Source organism: Rattus norvegicus, chromosome 5 (assembly GCF_036323735.1).
Source record: "Rattus norvegicus strain BN/NHsdMcwi chromosome 5, GRCr8, whole genome shotgun sequence".
In the NCBI taxonomy this organism is placed as follows: domain Eukaryota; kingdom Metazoa; phylum Chordata; class Mammalia; order Rodentia; family Muridae; genus Rattus; species Rattus norvegicus.
Window position 1 is genome coordinate 37,756,587 of NC_086023.1, and position 17,402 is coordinate 37,773,988.

At 38.5% G+C, this 17,402-nt stretch overlaps 1 protein-coding gene across 1 annotated transcript in view; it reads left to right on the plus strand.

The window, feature by feature from the left end:
- The window catches only part of Cngb3 (cyclic nucleotide gated channel subunit beta 3), a 248,128-nt gene that overhangs the window by 212,684 nt on the left and 18,042 nt on the right, over nt 1-17,402 (plus strand). Inside the window, exon 15 of the mRNA NM_001271238.1 lies at nt 12,477-12,595. Within this exon, the coding sequence (NP_001258167.1) occupies nt 12,477-12,595 (119 nt within the window). The remainder of the gene's footprint in view (nt 1-12,476; nt 12,596-17,402) is intronic.

The window sequence follows — 17,402 nt, forward strand, 5'->3', positions numbered from 1 at the left end:
CTTCTTTGCTTCATCCATCTTGTCTAATTGGGTGGCTGTATATGTATGGGCCACATGTGGACCAGGCTCTGAATGGGTGTTCCTTCAGTCTCTGTTTTAATCTTTGCCTTTCTCTTCCCTGCCAAGGGTATTCTTGTTCCCCTTTTAGAGAAGGAGTGAAGCATTCACATTTTGATCGTCCGTCTTGAGTTTCATTTGTTCTAGGCATCTAGGGTAATTCAAGCATTTGGGCTAATAGCCACTTATCAGTGAGTGCATACCATGTATGTCTTTCTGTGATTGGGTTAGCTCACTCAGGATGATATTTTCCAGTTCCAACCATTTGCCTACGAATTTCATAAAGCCGTTGTTTTTGATAGCTGAGTAATATTCCATTGTGTAGATGTACCACATTTTCTGTATCCATTCCTCTGTTGAAGGGCATCTGGGTTCTTTCCAGGTTCTGGCAATTATAAATAAGGCTGCGATGAACATAGTGGAGCACGTGTCTTTTTTATATGTTCGGGCATATTTTGGGTATATGCCCAAGAGAGGTATAGTGGGATCCTCAGGCAGTTCAATGTCCAATTTTCTGAGGAACCTCCAGACTGATTTCCAGAATGGTTGTACCAGTCTGCAATCCCACCAACAATGGAGGAGTGTTCCTCTTTCTCCGCATCCTCGCCAGCATCTGCTGTCACCTGAGTTTTTGATCTTAGTCATTCTCACTGGTGTGAGGTGAAATCTCAGGGTTGTTTTGATTTGCATTTCCCTTATGACTAAAGATGTTGAACATTTCTTTAGGTGTTACTCAGCCATTCGGCATTCCTCAGCTGTGAATTCTTTGTTTAGCTCTGAACCCCATTTTTTAATAGGGTTATTTGTCTCCCTGCGGTCTAACTTCTTGAGTTCTTTGTATATTTTGGATATAAGGCCTCTATCTGTTGTAGGATTGGAAAGATCTTTTCCCAATCTGTTGGTTGCCGTTTTGTCCTAACCACAGTGTCCTTTGCCTTACAGAAGCTTTGCAGTTTTATGAGATCCCATTTGTCGATTCTTGATCTTAGAGCATAAGCCATTTGTGTTTTGCTCAGGAAATTTTTTCGAGTGCCCATGTGTTCCAGATGCTTCCCTAGTTTTTCTTCTATTAGTTTGAGTGTGTCTGGTTTGATGTGGAGGTCCTTGATCCACTTGGACTTAAGCTTTGTACAGGGTGATAAGCATGGGTCAATCTTCATTTTTCTACATGTTGACCTCCAGTTGAACCAGCACCATTTGCTGAAAATGCTATCTTTTTTCCATTTGATGGTTTTGGCTCCTTTGTCAAAAATCAAGTGACCATAGGTGTGTGGGTTCATTTCTGGGTTTTCAATTCTATTCCATTGGTCTATCTGTCTGTCTCTGTACCAATACCACGCAGTTTTTATCACTATTGCTCTGTAATACTGCTTGAGTTCAGGGATAGTGATTCCCCCTGAAGTCCTTTTATTGTTGAGGATAGTTTTAGCTATCCTGGGTTTTTTGTTATTCCAGATGAATTTGCAAATTGTTCTGTCTAACTCTTTGAAGAATGGGCTCGGTTGGGGATTTAGCTCAGTGATAGAGCGCTTGCCTAGGAAGCGCAAGGCCCTGGGTTCGGTCCCCAGCTCCGAAAAAAAATAACCAAAAAAAAAAAAAAAAAAAAAAAGAATGGGATCGGTATTTTGATGGGGATTGCATTGAATCTGTAGATCGCTTTTGGTAAAATGGCCATTTTTACTATATTAATCCTGCCAATCCATGAGCATGGGAGATCTTTCCATCTTCTGAGGACTTCTTCAATTTCCTTCTTCAGTGTCTTGAAGTTCTTATTGTACAGATCTTTTACTTGCTTGGTTAAAGTCACACCGAGGTACTTTATATTATTTGGGTCTCTTATGAAGGGTGTCGTTTCCCTAATTTCTTTCTCTGCTTGTTTCTCTTTTGTGTAGAGGAAGGCTACTGATTTATTTGAGTTAATTTTATACCCAGCCACTTTGCTGAAGTTGTTTATCAGCTTTTGTAGTTCTCTGGTGGAACTTTTGGGATCACTTAAATATACTATCATGTCGTCTGCAAATAGTGATATTTTGACTTCTTCTTTTCCGATTTGTATCCCCTTGACCTCCTTTTGTTGTCTGATAGCTCTGGCTAGAACTTCAAGAACTATATTGAATAAGTAGGGAGAGAGTGGGCAGCCTTGTCTAGTCCCTGATTTTAGTGGGATTGCTTCAAGTTTCTCTCCATTTAGTTTAATGTTAGCAACTGGTTTGCTGTATATGGCTTTTACTATGTTTAGGTATGGGCCTTGAATTCCTATTCTTTCCAGGACTTTTATCATGAAGGGGTGTTGAATTTTGTCAAATGCTTTCTCAGCATCTAATGAAATGATCATGTGGTTCTGTTCTTTCAGTTTGTTTATATAATGGATCACGTTGATGGTTTTCCGTATATTAAACCATCCCTGCATGCCTGGGATGAAGCCTACTTGATCATGGTGGATGATGATTTTGATGTGCTCTTTGATTCGGTTTGCCACAATTTTATTGAGTATTTTTGCATCGATATTCATAAGGGAAATTGGTCTGAAGTTCTCTTTCTTTGTTGGGTCTTTGTGTGGTTTAGGTATAAGAGTAATTGTGGCTTCATAGAAGGAATTCGGTAGTGCTCCATCTGTTTCAATTTTGTGGAATAGTTTGGATAATATTGGTATGAGGTCTTCTATGAAGGTCTGATAGAATTATGCACTAAACCCGTCTGGACCTGGGCTCTTTTTGGTTGGGAGACCTTTAATGACTGCTTCTATTTCCTTAGGAGTTATGGGGTTGTTTAACTGGTTTATCTGTTCCTGATTTAACTTCGGTAGCTGGTATCTGTCTAGGAAATTGTCCATTTCCTGAAGATTTTCAAGGTTTGTTGAATATAGGCTTTTATAGTAAGATCTGATGATTTTTTGAATTTCCTCTGAATCTGTAGTTATATCTCCCTTTTCATTTCTGATTTTGTTAATTTGGACACACTCTCTGTGTCCTCTCGTTAGTCTGGCTAAGGGTTTATCTATCTTGTTGATTTTCTCAAAGAACCAACTTTTGGTTCTGTTGATTATTTCTATGGTCCTTTTTGTTTCTACTTGGTTGATTTCAGCTCTGAGTTTGATTATTTCCTGCCTTCTACTCCTCCTGGGTGTATTTGCTTCTTTTTGTTCTAGAGCTTTTAGGTGTGCTGTCAAGCTGCTGACATATGCTCTTTCCTGTTCCTTTCTGCAGGCACTCAGCGCTATGAGTTTTCCTCTTAGCACAGCTTTCATTGTGTCCCATAAGTTTGGGTATGTTGTACCTTCATTTTCATTAAATTCTAAAAAGTCTTTAATTTCTTTCTTTATTTCTTCCTTGACCAGGTTATCATTGAGTAGAGCATTGTTCAATTTCCACGTATATGTGGGCATTCTTCGCTTATTGTTATTGAAGACCAGTTTTAGGCCGTGGTGTTCTGATAGCACGCATGGGATTATTTCTATCTTTCTGTACCTGTTGAGGCCCTTTTTTTGACCAATTATATGGTCAATTTTGGAGAAAGTACCATGAGGAGCTGAGAAGAAGGTATATCCTTTTGCTTTAGGATAGAATGTTCTATAAATATCCGTTAAGTCCATTTGGCTCATGACTTCTCTTAGTCTGTCTACGTCTCTGTTTAATTTCTGTTTCCATGATCTGTCCATTGATGAGAGTGGGGTGTTGAAATCTCCCACTATTATTGTATGAGGTGCAATGTGTGTTTTGAGCTTTAGTAAGGTTTCTTTTACGTATGTAGGTGCCCTTGTATTTGGGGCATAGATATTTAGGATTGAGAGTTCATCTTGGTGGATTTTTCCTTTGATGAATATGAAGTGTCCTTCCTTATCTTTTTTGATGACTTTTAGTTGAAAATTGATTTTATCTGATATTAGAATGGCAACTCCAGCTTGCTTCTTCCAACCATTTGCTTGGAAAGTTGTTTTCCAGCCTTTCACTCTGAGGTAGTGTCTGTCTTTGTCTCTGAGGTGTGTTTCCTGTAGGCAGCAGAATGCAAGGTCCTCGTTGAGTATCCAGTTTGTTAATCTATGTCTCTTTATTGGGGAGTTGAGGCCATTGATGTTGAGAGATATTAAGGAATAGTGATTATTGCTTCCTGTCGTATTCATATTTGGATTTGAGGTTATGTTTGTGTGCTTTTCTTCTCTTTGTTTTGTTGCCAAGACGATTAGTTTCTTGCTTCTTCCAGGGTATAGCTTGCCTCCTTATGTTGGGCTTTACCATTTATTATCCTTTGTAGTGCTGGATTTGTAGAAAGATATTGTGTAAATTTGGTATTGTCATGGAATATCTTGGTTTCTCCATCTATGTTAATTGAGATTTTTGCAGGATACAGTAACCTGGGCTGGCATTTGTGTTCTCTTAGGGTCTGTATGACATCAGTCCTGGATCTTCTGGCCTTCATAGTTTCTGGCGAGAAGTCTGGTGTGATTCTGATAGGTCTGCCTTTATATGTTACTTGACCTTTTTCCCTTACTGCTTTTAATATTCTTTCTTTATTTTGTGCGTTTGCCGTTTTGACAATTATGTGACAGGAGGTGTTTCTTTTCTGGTCCAATCTATTTGAAGTTCTGTAGGCTTTTTGTATGCCTATGGGTATCTCTTTTTTTAGGTTAGGGAAGTTTTCTTCTATGATTTTGTTGAAGATATTTACTGGTCCTTTGAGCTGGGAGTCTTCACTCTCTTCTATATCTATTATCCTTAGGTTTGATCTTCTCATTGAGTCCTGGATTTCCTGTATGTTTTGGACCAGTAGCTTTTTCTGCTTTACATTATCTTTGACAGTTGAGTCAATGATTTCTATGGAATCTTCTGCTCCTGAGATTCTCTCTTCCATCTCCTGTATTCTGTTGGTGAAGCTTGTATCTACAGCTCCTTGTCTCTTCTTTTGGTTTTCTATATCCAGGGTTGTTTCCATGTGTTCTTTCTTGATTGCTTCTATTTCCATTTTTAATTCCTTCAACTGTTTGATTGTGTTTTCCTGGAATTCTTTCAGGGATTTTTGTGACTCCTCTCTATGGGCTTCTATTTGTTTATTTATGATTTCCTGAATTCTTTCAGGGATTTTTGTGACTCCTCTCTATGGGCTTCTACTTGTTTAATTATGTTTTCCTGGAATTCTTTCAGGCATTTTTGTGATTCCTCTCTGTAGGCTTCTACTTGTTCTCTAAGGGAGTTCTTCACGTCTTTCTTGAAGTCCTCCAGCATCATGATCAAATATGATTTTGAAACTAGATCTTGCTTTTCTGGTGTGTTTGGATATTCCATGTTTGTTTTGGTGGGAGAATTGGGCTCCGATGGTGCCATGTAGTCTTGGTTTCTGTTGCTTGGGTTCCTGTGGTTGCCTCTCGCCATCAGATTATCTCTAGTGTTACTTTGTTCTGTTATTTCTGACAGTGGCTAGACTGCCCTATAAGCGTGTGTGTCAGGAGTGCTGTAGACCTGTTTTCCTGTTTTCTTTCAGCCTGTTATGGCGACAGAGTGTTCTGCTTTCGGGCGTGTAGTTTTCCCTCTCTACAGGTCTTCAGCTGTTCCTGTGGGCCTGTGTCTTGAGTTTACCAGACAGGTCACTTGCAGCAGAAAAGTTGGTCTTACCTGTGGTCCCGAGGCTCAAGTTTGCTCGCAGGGTGCTGCCCACGGGCTCTCTGCGGCGGCAGCAACCAGGAAGATGTGCGCCGCCCTTTCCGGGAGCTTCCGTGCACTAGGGTTCCAGATGGCGTTTGGTGTTTTCCTCTGGCGTCAGAGATGTGTGCAGAGTGCAGTCTCTTCTGGTTTCCCAGCCGTGTCTGCCTCTCTGAAGATTTAGCTCTCCCTCCCACGGGATTTGGGTGCAGAGAACTGTTTAACCGGTCCGTTTCCTTCAGGTTCCAGCGGTGTCTCAGAGGCAGCGGTCCTGCCGCTCCTGGGCCCTCCCCCACGGGAACCCAGAGGCCTTATACAGTTTCCTCTTGGGCCAGGGATGTGGGCAGGGGTGGGCAGTGTTGGTGGTCTCTTCCGCTCTGCAGCCTCAGGAGTGCCCACCTGACCAGGCGGTCGGGTCTCTCTCCCACGGTGTCTGGGAGCAGAGAGCTGCTGTGGGCCGGGATCCCCCTAATTTCTTGAGTAGAGTAAGGCTACTGATTTGGCTGATGCTGTTTATCAGGCTTAGTAATTCTCTAGTTCCAATCTCTTTAAAGGGGGAAATAAAAAGACACCTCTAGCTGGGATATTTGCAAGAATTAAATTAATTAATGTATACAAAATATTGTCCAGATAAAAGGTAATACACTCTGATTATGACTTAAAACAAAGAGTTATGTATCTGTTCCCTTGAAGATTTTTAAAGATTTATTTTTGTTTCTGTATATGTGTATGTTTCTGTTTGAATATATGTTATATGCATGCAGATGCTTCAAGAGACCAAAAGAGAGCATTAGATCCCCTAAAACTGGAATTACAAGGAATTGTGAGCCACCTGTTGCGGGAGCTAAGAATTAACTGCTGACCCATTTCTCCAGCACCCTATTTTGATGAATTTTCAAAATACTACACAAAGGCAAAGTATTATTGGCACTGATGTTATATAAGTAACTATTATAAAAATCTATATATATTACAATTTTTGCTTCAATCTACATTCTATATAAATATATGTTTAGTATAAATTTTTTCATTTTTTCAAGTATTGAAAGGAAAAAAGTTTAAAATTGCCCCCTAGATAAAAGTTGAAGCCAAAAGCGGGCCCTGTAACTGCCTGTTCCAGAAACTAGCTGATCACAAAAAGAGTAATTGCACCAACTGGTTCAGCCACTTTGTTCCAGAAACTAGCTAACCATAATAGCAGCTGACCATAACAGCAGCTGACCATAGTAGCAAGAACTGGTTAACCATAAAGTTAGATTAAAATCTTAAAGAACAATCATGAGAAACAGGAGGTTCTTCCTTGTGATTCAGTAACAATCATGAGAAACAGGAGGTTCTTCCCTGTGATTCAGTATGGTTTTTCCTTTAAATACCCCTTCTTCCAACCATTCGAGGTCGAACTCCTCTACCCCCTATCAATAAACCTCTTGTTGATTGCATCAAGATCGGTCTCTCGTGAGTTCTTGGGGGGTTGCGTCATCCCATGACTTGAGTGAGGGTCTCCCCGCTCTGGGGGTCTTTCAGTATGAATTAAGAAGTAAAAATTTATAATTGTATACTCCAACCTGATAGACAATTGTAAGCATTTGAAGTTCAGGAAAATAACCCTACATATCAATGGACTTTAGATTGTCCCTGAGACAGTAAATTATATTTCCATTATTCATAAATGAATGCCTTTTATACATCACACTTTTTACTCAGCACTGAAACACAGTAGACATTTCCAAAAAGCTTCTAAGGCAAAGGACACTGTAATAGGACAAAATGGCAACATACAGATTGAGCAGAAGAGCTTCAGTAATCCTGCATCCAATAGAGGGCTAATATGAAAAGTACATAAAGAACTCAAGAAATTAGACTCCAAATGACCAAATAACCCAATTAGAAATGGAGTACCGAGCTAAACAGAGAATTCTCAACAGAGGAATCTCAAGTAACCAAGAAGCACTTAAATGTCCAACATCCTTAGTTATCAGAAAAATGCAAATCCAAATCATCTTACACACATCAGAATGGCCAAGATAAAATAGCTCAAATGATAGCACCTGCTGGTGAGGATGTGGAGCACTCCTCCATTGCTGGTGGGAGTGCCTTCTTGCACAACCACTTTGAAAATCAATGTAGTGGTTTCTCAGAAAACTGAGAATAATTCTACTTCAAGATCCATATATACCACTCCAGGCATATATCCAAAAGATTCCCCACTATACCACAGAAACACTTGCTCAACTATGTTCATTGCAACTTTATTCATAATAGCCAGAAATTGGAAGCTGCCTAAATGCTCCTCAGTTAAATAATACAGTTAAAAGGTACATCCACTCAATGAAATACTATTCAGTCATTAAAAACAAATTCATTGTGAATTTTGATGGCAAATAGATGGAACCTGTGACTATCATCTTGAATGAGGTAACCTAGACCCCTCCTAAAAAAACATGCATGGTATGCACTCATTTATAAGTATATACTAGCCATAAAATATAGAATATCCACTCTACACTCCACAGACCCAAAGAAGCTAAACAAGAAGGCCCAAGGTTGTTTCTCAGCTGTAGCAATTTTCTGTTATAAATTTTGGAGTAGCTTACATACTATTATATTATCTACAAATCATAATGCTCTGACTTCTTTCTTTCTAATTTGTATCCCCTTGTTCTCATTTTGGTGTCTTATTGCTCTAACTAAAACTTCAAGTACTATACTGAATAGATATGGGTAGAGTGGGCAGCCTTGTCTTGTCCCTGATTTTAATGGAATTGTTTTAAGTTTCTCTGAATTTATTTTGATGTTGACTATTGACTTGCTATATATTGCTTTTATCATGTTTACGTATGCATTTTGTACCCTGATCTCTCTATGATTTTTAACATGAAGTGATTACTTTTTGTCAACGGCTTTTTCAGCATCTAATGAGATAATCATGTGATTTTTTTCTTTCAGTTTGTTTATATGGTGGATGATATTGGTGGATTTTTATATATTGAACTATATACCTGCATCCCTGGGATGAAGCCTACTTGATCATGGTGGATGATGTTTTTGATGATGTTATTCTTGTATTCAGTTTGGGAATATTTTATTGAGTATATATACAACAATGTTCATAAGAGAACTTGGTCTGAAATTCTCTTTTTTTGTTGAGTCTTTGTGTGGTTTAGATATAAGGGTAACTGTGTCTTCATAGAATGAGTTTGGCAGTGTTCTTTCTGTTTCTATTTTGTGCAGTACTTTGAGGACTGTTAGTATTAGCTCTTCTGTGGAGGCCTGATAGAATTCTGCACTAAAGCCATCTGACCCTGGGATTTTTTTGGTCTGAAGACTATTAGTGGCTATTAGTGATTGTAACTTCCTGTTATGTTGATGTTGGTAGCATTAGTGTGTGTGTGTGTGTGTGTGTGTGTGTGTGTGTGTGCGCGCGCGCGCGCGCACGCGCGCGCATGAGCTTCCCTTGTTTTTGCTGTTATGGAATTACTGATTCCCTGTGCTTTCTTGGTTAGTTTTCCTTCTTGTATTTTCTGTGGGAAGATACTGTTTAAACTTGACCTTGTCTTTAAATATCATATTTTCTCCATCTATAATGACTGAGAGTTTTGCTGGAAATAGTAGTCTGGGTTGTCATCTGTAGTCCTTTAGAGTTTGCAAAGTCCAGGCCTTTGGAACTTTTAGAATCTCTGTTGATAGGTCTGCTTTTGTCTGTTGCCTGGCCTTTTTCCTTTGCCTCTTTTAATATTCTTTGTTCTATAGATTTTGTGTTTTCCTTATTACATGGCAAGAGGCTGTTCTTTTCTGGTCCAGTTTAGTTGATGTTCTGTAAGCTTCTTGCATATTTGTATGCATCTTTTTCTTTAGGTTGGGAAAGCTTTCTTCTTTGAGTTTGTTGAATATACTTTCTAGGACTTGTCACTTTCTGCTATTTCTATTATTCTTAGCTTACGACTTTTCATGGTATCCCAGATTTTCTGGATGTTTTATGTCAGGAATTTTTTAGATTTAACTTTTTCTTGACTGATGTATCCACTTCTATTATATTTTCTACACCTGAGATTCTTTCTTCCAACTCCTGTATTCTTTTGGTGATATTTGGATCTGTTGTTCCTGTTTTCTCTCCAAAGTTTTCCATCTCCAGGATTCCCTCAGTTTGTGTTTTCTTTATTGCTTCCATTTGCTCTTTTAAGTCTTGAATAGTTTTATCTATTTCCTTCACCTGATTAATTGTATTTAAAGGAGTCTATTCTTTGGGGGAATTATGTGTCTTTAAAGGCATCTACCTATTTGATTGTATTTTCTTGTATTTCTTTTAAGTGATCTATTCATTTCCTCTTTAAAGGCCTCTATCATCTTTATAGAATTGGATTTAAGTTCATTTTCTTGTGCTTTGGTTGTGTTAGGATAACCAGGGCTTGCTGTAGTAGGGTAGCTGTCTCCGAAGGTGTCATATTGCTCTGGTTTTTGTTGATTGTGTCCTTTAGATGGCCTTTCACCATCTGGATGGGTTTAGTCCCTGGATGTTTCTGTTGTGGTAGGTATTAGGAGAGTGCCTGACCTCAATGATCCTGGTGTGGCAGTCCTCTGAAGTGTATCCTTGGGCTGTATGTTTCCAGACCTTTAGGTCTGATGATGGTGGCCTGAGAAGTAGTGGAAGAATAGGGGTCCAGTGGGGATAGCAGGTGGCACAAGGCAACTGGGGTGCCCCAGAGGTCTCAGTGAGCAGGGAAGATGGGTGCGGGAAGGGAATCTAACCTGTGTGCTTTCAGGCCAGCAGGTCTGATGGATGTGAACAGAGATGTGACAGGATAATGGAGAAAAGATTAAATTCTTAACAATTAAAATTTGAGAGAGATATTTAAACGACTGCAATAGCTCAGAAAATTATTAAAACCCTACTTATTTAGACTATTACCCAAATTATGCCAGTGTTATGCTAACTGGCCTATTTAGAATTTAACAACTTGTGCTAAAGGGGTGGCTTAGCAGTTAAGAATGTTTGTTGCACAATCATAAAGAATGGAGTTCAGATTTAAGCACCCATGGCTTTATCTCCAGCCCTGAGTGGAGGTGGAGACAAGTGAACTTCTTGGACTTGCTAATTTCCAGAAGAACAGAGAAAAGCCTGAGCCCCAGTTTCAGGAAGAGACCTTGCTTCAAAGGAATGCATGGGGAACAAAGATACTCAAACCCTTTTCTTGCATGAGCGTGTGCATGCACACACACACACACACACACACACACACACACACACTTATATAAATAAACAGACAAACAAATAAATAGTAGAATTTAACAACCTACTTTGACTTAAAATGTCAGTGATGTTCTTGTATGGCATTTTTTAGGGAGTAGAGATTGGAATTATTTAACATTATTTAATATAACACTATATTTATAACAATGTTTTTTATTCAATAGCAAAGAATACAGAGAGGGATGGTGACAAAAAATATACATGTGAAAGAGGAAAGGAATCAAATACAGTCCACATCTCAAGGATTATGTGGATACATTTTAGTCAACCCCAAAGACAAGAACAAAGTATCTCCATAAGTCCAACTGTAACTTCAGTCTAGTGTTGGTTTCAGGTTGGTTTGGTTGGGAAGAGGAAGCTGGGAGAGCAGAAAAAAGATATATATGTGTGGCATACATTCATGTGTGTATGCATGCTGCTGGGTGTGGTTTCATGTTTGCAGGTGAGTCTGCATGTACGTATGCATGTATGGACACCAAAGGTTGGCATCAAGGCTTTTCATACATTATTCCCCATTCATTTAGTCAAACAAAGTCTCTTAGTGAACTTGGAGCTAACCTAGTCAGCTTCTCTAGTTAGCCAGGTTGCCGAGGGAACCTCCTGTCTCTGCTTGCTGAACTGGCTGATTCTAATGAAGCCATCATGTTCGTCTGGCTTTTATGTGAGTGTTGGGGATCTGAACTTCAGTTTTTATGCTTTCACAAAGAGCACTTGATTCACTTGAGTCAGCTTCCCAGCCTGTTTACAGAATTCTTAAATGGGATTGGACATATAAGTACATAAACAGCTGTAGCTCAGATTCTAATTTAAACAGTAGAAACTTATCTGAAAATCATTATACTTGCATTAAACATTTAAATTAGGTACCTATGTTTCTGTGAACTTCCCCACTTTATTTTATTCTATTCACATTTGAATATCCATACTGCCTCAGGAGTACAAAATAGCATCATTGATCGGAAACTATGTGAACATTCTAAGAGGTGAATCGTTAGTTGTTGCTCTGACCTTGAGACTCATCAAATACAAACAAGAACTTAATGAGAACTGTACGGGCATGGTGTTTCAATATGGTATAAGCACTTCAGAGTCTCCTGTTTCCTGGATCATACCTCAGGGACAAAGGCAGAAGATAGATTTGACATTAAATGGCTGACACTCAGGCTCTTTTGTGACACAAAGCACCTTCTTTAGACCAGAACAGTGGAGACCAAATTCATAAGACTCAGCCATCCATGTGGTCAGTTACTTCTTTGTCCATACCCATTCCTGAAATAATACACTGACTGTTGTATCTTCTCATGTCTCATGATGGTTTTCAGGGCTCCTATGTCTTCTCAGTCATTTTGCTTTATGTAAGATGTCTAAACAACATTCTAAAACTACCTATGATCTTAAAATAATTACTTTTGCAATGACATTCCCTGCTTTCTTTATTTGTATTTGCCCCTGTAGAAGACTTTAGATTTCTTCATGTGGGTTATAATCATTTTTTTAAAAAAATAACTATAGTTCCCTTTCTTCTGTATGGCATTTAGGGAGAAATTGGAAAAGAAATGTACATCATCAAGCATGGAGAAGTCCAAGTTCTTGGAGGCCCTGATGGTGCTCAAGTTCTGGTTACTCTGAAAGCTGGGGCAGTGTTTGGAGAAATAAGGTATCTGAAAGACACCTTGTAAATGTCTAAGCCCATTATTTGTCATAAAGTGACAATTGTAGGTTACAAAATATATCAGTTTCTACTCAAGCTTATCAAATGCCTGATATTCTGCTGAGACCATTGGAAAAATAAAGATGTTCACATTTCTTTCATTTTTTTTATCCTTTCCCTCAAAAGAGTAGAAAAAGAACAAGTTGTTATATTCTTTAGTACTAGAACCTAGGTCAGTACCTAGTTTGTAATTAATGTTCAGCATATGGTGAATTAACATGCACATGCCTAAATAAATAGGAAGAAGAAAGAGTAGAAGTGTTATCTAGTGGTCAGAAAAGGTTTGTTAGGCTAACAAAGTGGTTTTGAATAGGTAGTAATGCCATTATGAACAGGTACCAAATTAAACCCTAGTTCATACACTTGTTTTCCTTGTTCCTTACTTGACCCTATTTATTCTTCTTTGGTCTCATCACCTTAATAATTAGAGTTACAATAGCACAGATCAAAGAGGTTGGTAAATTAGCTTAATTTCTTTAAAATATTTTATGTCTTTCATTTAATATTTACTGACAAAGTATCAACTATTGTCTTTATTTCCTACAGGTGAGGAGAATGGGATGGGATAGGGTAGGGTAGGGTAGGGTAGGGTAGGGTAGAGTAGAACAGAACAGAACAGAACAGAACAGATAAAATGGAGCAGTCCCCAAGAGCAAGAATATAAACAGCAAATTTAAACACAATATGCACTAACACTTCCATGAATTATTGCATTTAAATTTATTTATTACTCATCAAGTGTTTACTAAGTGCCTAGCACATGCTAGTTTTGAGATCCCTCAAAACTCTGGGAATGCACTCTAGAAAGAATAGACAAATTATTGGCCTTCATTGAGCTTATGGTGAAGTAGGAAGAAACAGAATAGTCACATGATTAGCTAACAGGGTAAGTTCACACTGTGATATGTTATAAATGCATGAGATTGTAAGAAACTGATAAGGGCTGCTACAGTGGATCCAGTAGTGAGGATGAGCACTCATTATAAAATATTTGCACTGAGCTTTAAGGCAGTAAATAAACATGGAGTCATTCAGAAATAGGCAAAAGTCTAAATATAGAACAAACTCGTCTAGTGTAGGAATAGGTAAGTCACCACAGCTGGTAAGCAGTGGACAAAGACAAACATGTTGCAAGACGATTAAATGCAATAATGCGTGGACATGTTCGTGCATATTGCGTTTCAATTTGCCAAAGACTGATCAAGGGCCAGTTTAGTCTAGGCTTTTAGACCATGGTAGGAAATGTATATTTCATTCTCCCATATAAGTACTAACCTGACCATGCTTAGTTTCCAATATGAAACAAGATCAGACAGATGCAGAGAAGTATGGATATAAATGTATCAGTTTCAATATGAATGGATATCAGTTTAGGTTAAAAAAAACTGTATAGTTTGTCTGATTTAAAAGACTACTCCAATGGAGACAAGAGGGGCTGAGGATGCAACAGAGAAAACCAAGTGCACATAAGATGCAGTGACCCCAGTAGAAGATGGCAGTGTCTTGAACTACAAAGCTAATGCTTAAAGGCAGAGAATAACACACCGACAAGAGCTATTAATTTTTTTTACATTGAGATAACTGTTATTTCAAATTATCAAAGTTTTTCCTTTTACTTTTTTATTTTTTTTTAAATTTTGGGCATTGTTTTTCTTCATGTATGTTTGTGTGATTGTGTTGGATCCCCTGGAACTGTAGTTATAGATAGTTATAAGCTGCCATGTGCTTACTGGGAATTGAACCCAAGTCCTCTGCAAGGACAGCTAGTGCTCCTGATCACTGACTCATCTCTCCACCCCCAATTACCTAGTATCTTGACCATAATAATAACAAATATGAGTGAGAAAAAACCCCTCCAACCCAAGTCTTTGTGGTTAAGGGTTCGGAGATCTCATCAGACCACTGAAAGCATTTAACCAATCAGACTTCACAGCAACTTACACGCGTTTCAGAGATACAAACTGACTTCATATTAACATAAGAGTTTCCTTAGAATGTTGAAGCATATTACTTTTCTGTTGATACAACTGCTCTGTTTTTAAATATCCTCTTCCTTCTTAACAACTAGATGTGCATACCACTGACCTGTACTGCAGTAGTGGTAGGGAAAAACTTCTTAGAATGTCCAAGACCTGTATTCTTAGTCTATCTCCTGTTAGCTCCTTATGGGAAGCGCTTTCAAAAGTAATTTAATATTTCTGTGATTTAATGATCTCTGTTATTATCAAGGTAATAAAATATACAACAAATCTAATCTAAAACATTACAGAAATTAATTAGCTGACCTTCCCAAGGGCTTTATTCCCTGAAAAGTAAGGTCTATAAATACAAGCACATTAATTGCTGATATTATCATCACAGGAGGAAATAGCCTAAGAATAGAATGCAGGTGTTGCTGAGTTAGCACTAAAAGGAACCATGCACCCCAGACTTCAGTACCTTAAGTAAATCCCCTCTTTCGGATTTGGGTTAAAACAGTAAAGTCCTCATTCCCTAAGCCTGCAACAGTCTCCCTAATTCAAGCAGAGATTTTTGCCTTAATTCACTTCTTGGCTGTAGCTGAAAAAAGAAAGAAGAAAAAAAAAAGGATGTGTTTGCCTTTCCCAGATGCTCATGGACTTCACAGATCCACATCTGTCTCCCAGACCTAGGCTCCAGTCATTTCTTCCAAATGGAGGCACATCTGCCAAACGTCCAGACACTGGAAAGATCTTGTAATAGTGTTTACTACTCAGAAATGCTGTGACCTTTGTTAGAATGAGCTAAATCTAGCACTGTCACGTAGCTTTTTACAGATTTCTTTTTTTTCTTAGAAAAAACATAAGAAAGAAAATGGTGAAGAGATTTCAAGGACAATATATATTAAAGCAATAATACACAGCTTAAATGTAGATGTACAGCCTGTCATAGAGAAAGCAAGACCACATTCCCAATTAACATGTAAAAAGTACTAACACCTTATTCTAAAGAAGAGGAGGAGGAGGAGAACAGGAGGAGCAGAAAAAGGCCAATGCCTGTTCTGACTCTATTCTTCTCACAAGGGCAGAAACTTAAACTTCATACCACTCATACTTCAAAAACTAAAAAGCCACCTTTTCACCAACCCCAAACAGAGAGTAGCTCATTGTTCCTTGCTTCTAAGGTATTTCATGCACTGTGTTACAATTACTACTAATTTATAGTTAATTTGTTTATATGGGTTTTCAAGAGACTGTATACCATTAAAACACAAAAATTAGCAGTTATTCATGTGTACATTACCAACAACTATATGTAAATTATACAGTAATAATAGTTTTATTTATATCCTGTCTACATTAAAAATAATGACAGCTCCAGCTGAGTGATTAAATGTTCAAGTTCAGCTATAAGATTATTCACAGGAGGGTATGGAATACAAGTATAACACAGGGCCAATATGTCTTTCAGATCTGTCAAGTGTTTGAGGATAAACTTTGTGTTAACAAATACTTCACTTTAACAATGACAGGGGTAATTAACTTATAACAAGAAAAGATTGGCTTAGCCTCATGGTTTAGGAGTTCTGCTCCATGATGAATCACCCCATGTTGAGACAACACAACATATCAGAATCATATGACAAAGAAACATTATTCACTTTGTGGCCAAGGTCAAAAGAAAAAAAGAGAAGGAAGGGGTTACAGCCTGAAATCTCCTTCAAAAATACAACCTTAATGATCTGAAGAAGTCTATCCTGCTGCCTCTTAAAAAGTCTACAGCCCTCATAATAGTCATCTAGAAGTCAGGCCTTTATTGCGTGGACTTCTGGGGGACACTTAGGATCCAAACTACCAAGGACTGAACTTGACTTCTCAGCAGAGTATACAATTATGTGTACAATTGGTCAGTCCTGCAGTTCCTACTGTGGGGTATAACTGTGGCAGTTATAGTATGGTAAAGTATACTCCATAAAGTATGTTCATGTGTTAACCATCAAAATATTTGAGTACATCCTTACTTGGAAAAGGTATGTTTGCAGATATCCTAGAGGTAAGAAGCTTGCTGGGCACAGTGGTGTATTATATTAATCTCGGTATTTGAGAAACAAAGGGAGGCAGACCTTTATGAGCTCTTGTCTAGATAGTGAGTTCTAGGATAGCTAGGGCTATTTAATACAAAGACTCTGTTTGCAGAGAGAGGGGAGAGGGAGGAAGAGAGGGAGAGGAAAGGAGGGAGAGAGAGAGAGAGGTTGTCATCAATGGAGAGGAGGGAGCCACAGTTGAGTAAATGTCTTAATAAATCAGGCTATAGGCAAGCCTATATGAAATTGTCTTAATTAGTAATTGATGTGGGAGGGCCTAGACCATTAGGAGTAGTGACATCCCTGGGATGGTGGTCCTAGGTTCTATAACAAAGCAAGCTGAGGAGGTTGGGGATTTAGCTCAGAGGTAGAGCGCTTGCCTAGCAAGCGCAAGGCCCTGTGTTCGGTCCCCAGCTCCGGAAAAAAAGAAAGAAAGAAAGAAAGAAAGAAAGAAAGAAAGGAAGGAAGGAAGGAAGGAAGGAAGGAAGGAAGGAAGAAAGAAAGAAAGAAAGAAAGAAAGAAAGAAAGAAAGAAAGAAAGAAAAAAGGAAGAAAGAAAGAAAGCTGAGCAAGCCATAAGGAGCAAGCCAGTAAGCAGCACTCTCCTTGGCCTCTGCATCAGTTCCTGCCTCCATGTTCCTCCCCTTGAGCTCCTATTCTGACTTCCTTCAGTGATTGACTATAATTTGGAAGCATAAGCCAAATAAATCCT